Source organism: the organism of the source record quoted next, unplaced genomic scaffold, assembly GCF_019419815.1.
Source record: "Pyrus x bretschneideri cultivar Hongxiangsu unplaced genomic scaffold, Pyrus_bretschneideri_v1 Contig15, whole genome shotgun sequence".
Taxonomy (NCBI): Eukaryota; Viridiplantae; Streptophyta; class Magnoliopsida; order Rosales; family Rosaceae; genus Pyrus; species Pyrus x bretschneideri.
Window position 1 is genome coordinate 6,297,204 of NW_025999446.1, and position 4,036 is coordinate 6,301,239.

The window sequence follows — 4,036 nt, forward strand, 5'->3', positions numbered from 1 at the left end:
GTCCATAAATAGCCATGTCGATGAAGCAGCCAACGCATCTTACGCCCGGATTGGTGCGTTTCATAGATCCCTTCGTGTACCTCGGCCATTGCTTGGGCAACATCCTATGGGCCAAGGCACAATAATAGTAACCCATCCTCACCTTTTTGATATAATCCATTCTGGTATGACATGTAATTCGTGGCGTGGATCCTCATCCTCTGGTCGTGTTTATCGTTGGGGTTGTCGAGATATCGTAAAATCACCTTTTTTCAATCGTCTGGTAGTGTCTCGACAACATATACTTCTACGGGGTCTCCTCGCTCTAATAACGATGGTAAAGACATCACTCTCGTGCGCATGATGTGATTACACTGGAGGACTTGCTGATTGACCAATGCTGGTTAAGATCGTAGTTCTGTGGGTGTTACCCGGCCTAACTTGCCCCCGGTGAGTTGTGCTTCGGAGGCTATTTGGGTGAGTTCGTCTGCGTCAATGTTTCGAACACGCGAAATGTGCTCAAATGTTATTCGCTCAAATAACTCGGCCAAATAGGTGGCAACCATGTGCTAAGGTGCCAAAGTACAACTCATGCAACCAAAAATGTCGTTTAATTGGTTAATCACGAGTTCGGAATCACCAAGGATGAGGACATGGGTTGCCCTTAAGTAGTGGAGGACGTGAAGGCCGATGATGAGAGCTTTATGCTTGGCCTGTTTATTCGTACAGCTGAAATCTAACGTAAGAGAGAAACACCATCGGTAGTGGTCGGGGGATTGAATGATGATACCAACACCAGTCGAGGTAGCGGTGCTAGATCCATCAAAGTGCATTGTCAAGTAGTTGTCGCGTGTTTAGACTAAACCGATGTCGGCTTCGCTGCCCCCAAAACCATAAGAAGAGGGGTACTGGGCCAAAAAATCGGCTAAGGCTTGACCTTTGACAGCCTTTTGAGGGACGTACTGCAAACTAAACTCGGATAATGCCATGGTCCATTTCCCAATTCGGCCTTTGATGATAGGCCGAGTAAGCATGTAACGAATAACATCTGTTTGGGCGATGACTTGGGTAACTAATGGGAGCATATAATGTTGAAGTTTGGTTGCGGTGAAAAACAAAGTTAAGCAAAGTTTCTCGACGGGTAAATAATTGATCTCAGGTGAATTCAAATTCCGGCTGAGATAAAAGATAGCTTGTTCACGCCCATCATCGTTATCTTGCGCCACTCAAACTTATCTGAGTCTTTAAGTTTCAAGTGTGTAGAGAAAGCTTTCATGTTGCTTGCCAAATTAGCTATGAAACGACGGAGAAAATTTATCTTCCTGAGTAACGATTGGAGTTGCTTCTTGGTCGTCGGGGGTGGAGCATTAATGATTGTGTGAACTTTATTTTCGTCAACCTTTATGCCACGATGGTGCATAAGAAAACCCAAAAAATTACCGGCTGATACACTGAAGACGCATTTGGCCGGGTTCATTTTGAGATTATGTTGACGCATACAAAGGAAAACTTGCCGAAGATCATCTAGGTGCGTTCAGCGACTTTTCGATTTCACAACCACATCATCGATATAAACTTCTACGACCGTACTGATGAAATCATGGAATATGATATTCATAGCTCGTTGGTATAGGGCACCGACGTTCTTAAGGTCGAATGACATGACGACCCATTTGTAGGTGCCAAGTGACCCCGGGTAACGGAAGACGGTTTTGTGAACGTCAGCTTCAGCGATAAAGATCTGGTTGTAACTGGCATAGCTGTCCATGAAGTACAACATTTCATGATTGGCTGCGGCATCAATCAGTAAATCCGAGATTAGCATTGTGTATTCATCCTTAGGAGTTGCCAGATTCAAATTACGGAAATCAATACAGATGTGTAGGCTCCATTTTTCTTTAACACCTAGATGATATTGGCTAACCATTCGACGTATCGAGCGGTCTGAATAAATCGGCTTTCAAAAGCCGAACTAATTTGTCCTTTATGTCGAGCTGTACTTCTGTCGAGAACTGGTGTGGGGGTTGTCAAAAAGGCTTACAACCCACTTTGATGTGTAACTCATGTTCGACGAGGTTTCGGTCAAGGCTTGGCATCTCATGATAATTCCACGCGAAACAAGCTTTAACTTCATGAAGTAGTTTACAAAGCTCGACCTTCATGGGGGGCGGCAACAAAGCACTAAGAAACAACGATCGAGGCTCGTCGGCTGTGCCAACATTTATTTCTTCTAATGGGTTTTTGACTTAGGGTAATTGTCTTCGAGTTTGGCCAGTGCGGCCTGAACTTTGTCTAACGATAAAACTAGGCCATTATTCGTTTCGGCCAAAAATTCGATTAAGTTTACACCCGAGTGTGGTTACTTGGCAATGGCATACCAATGAGCTAGGAGACGTTCCATGGTGGATGAAACCACGGCCCAATACCGTTCTTGTTTGGCAATGTCAATCATCGACGTTGGTAATTAGATCAGCCAAGCTGAGTCTCGTCGAATCTTGTTGTACAGTCTCGACGCCTACCTCGATGGCTTTCTGAACTGAAATTTAAGTCGGTCGTCCGTCTTCGTTAAAACCCTGTAGGGTCATGTAGCTGACGTGATCGTCATAATAGTGAGCCTGAATTATGTTGGTCTCAAACGACTGATTATCGGCTGGATGAACTACAATCGATTTGCCGTCCCAAAAGATGAGAACTTGGTACAGTGATGAAGGGATGCAACTTATTTGATGGATCCAATCATGGCTGAGCAATACATTATAGTCAGTCTTTGAGTCAATTATAAAGAATGCAGTCATGTGGTTGCGACCTGTGATAGGAGCATATTCATGCGACTTAAAAGGCTTGTTCTCGTGCATTTACGTTATGTTTCTCTAGTTATTTTAGTCCTTTATGCTTCTTTTGTGTGTTTTTAGGTTCTAAGGGCAAGGTATGCAAAATGATGCCTTTTGGAGCATTTTGGAGCAAAATCGGACTTGGATTGGATAGCTTATATTTGGAGCAAAAGGAATGGACGAAATTAAAGACCAAACTATCATAACCACCTATCATTACTTATCATCACTTAACATATCATTCATTTATCACTTAACATATCATTCATTTATCACTTAGCATATCATTCATTTATCAATTATCAAACCATTCACTTATCACTCACCACATATCATTCATTTATTACTTAACATATCATTCATTTATCATATCATTCATTTATCACCACATATCATTCATTTATCACTTATCATAACCATACACTTATCACTTATCATACTCATAATCATCTACACATTTCAACCATTTAAAACATTCCACATGCTTTCACAACTTAATTCACATGCACATTCATCCACCTTTCTCCAAAGAACATCTCACATGCATTTCCACCTTCCTACTTCATCATTTCACCACCTTCTCCATCTTTATTCCACATGCATTTATCATAATTCACCCTAGCTACCACCATTCACACACACATGCACTTATTCTTTCATCATTGAACCACCAATTCAACACATGCATTCACACACCCTTTAATCATCCCCCCTTTAAGTTATGATTTTATTTCCTAACCCTACATGCATTATTTATTAACTCTTCATCATGCATCCACATTCATTCCAACACAAAACACACACATGCACTTATTCTTTCATCATTGCACCACCAATTCACCCACATGCATTTCCATCCATTCACACCCCTTTAATCATTCTCCTAGCTATCATTCACATGCTCTCCCATCCATTCTCTCCCTATATAAACCACACACACTTCATTCATTTGCATCATTCAATTCATCCCACACTTCCATTTCATTCAATTCCATCTCTCCATTCTCACACCACAAATAAACACTTCCCCTTAGAATCCAAAAACCATCTTCCATTTCCATCACTCCCCACTCCATTCCACACTTCCATCCCCCCAACCAACTATCCCTAGACCTTATGCTACAATAAAGAGGAAGATAAGAGGGCCTAAACGTTCACACAATTCAAGTTTGAGTTGTTGGAACGTTTAGGTGTTTCTTTGATTTCAAAGTTTAAATTCAATTCTC

At 41.7% G+C, this 4,036-nt stretch overlaps 1 protein-coding gene across 1 annotated transcript; it reads right to left on the reverse strand.

The window, feature by feature from the left end:
• Positions 1–1,513: 1,513 nt before the first annotated feature.
• Positions 1,514–1,906, reverse strand: LOC125475588. Its single transcript, XM_048580559.1, has one exon. It carries the CDS (start codon positions 1,904–1,906, stop codon positions 1,514–1,516), a length of 393 nt encoding a protein of 130 aa, XP_048436516.1.
• Positions 1,907–4,036: the final 2,130 nt, after the last annotated feature.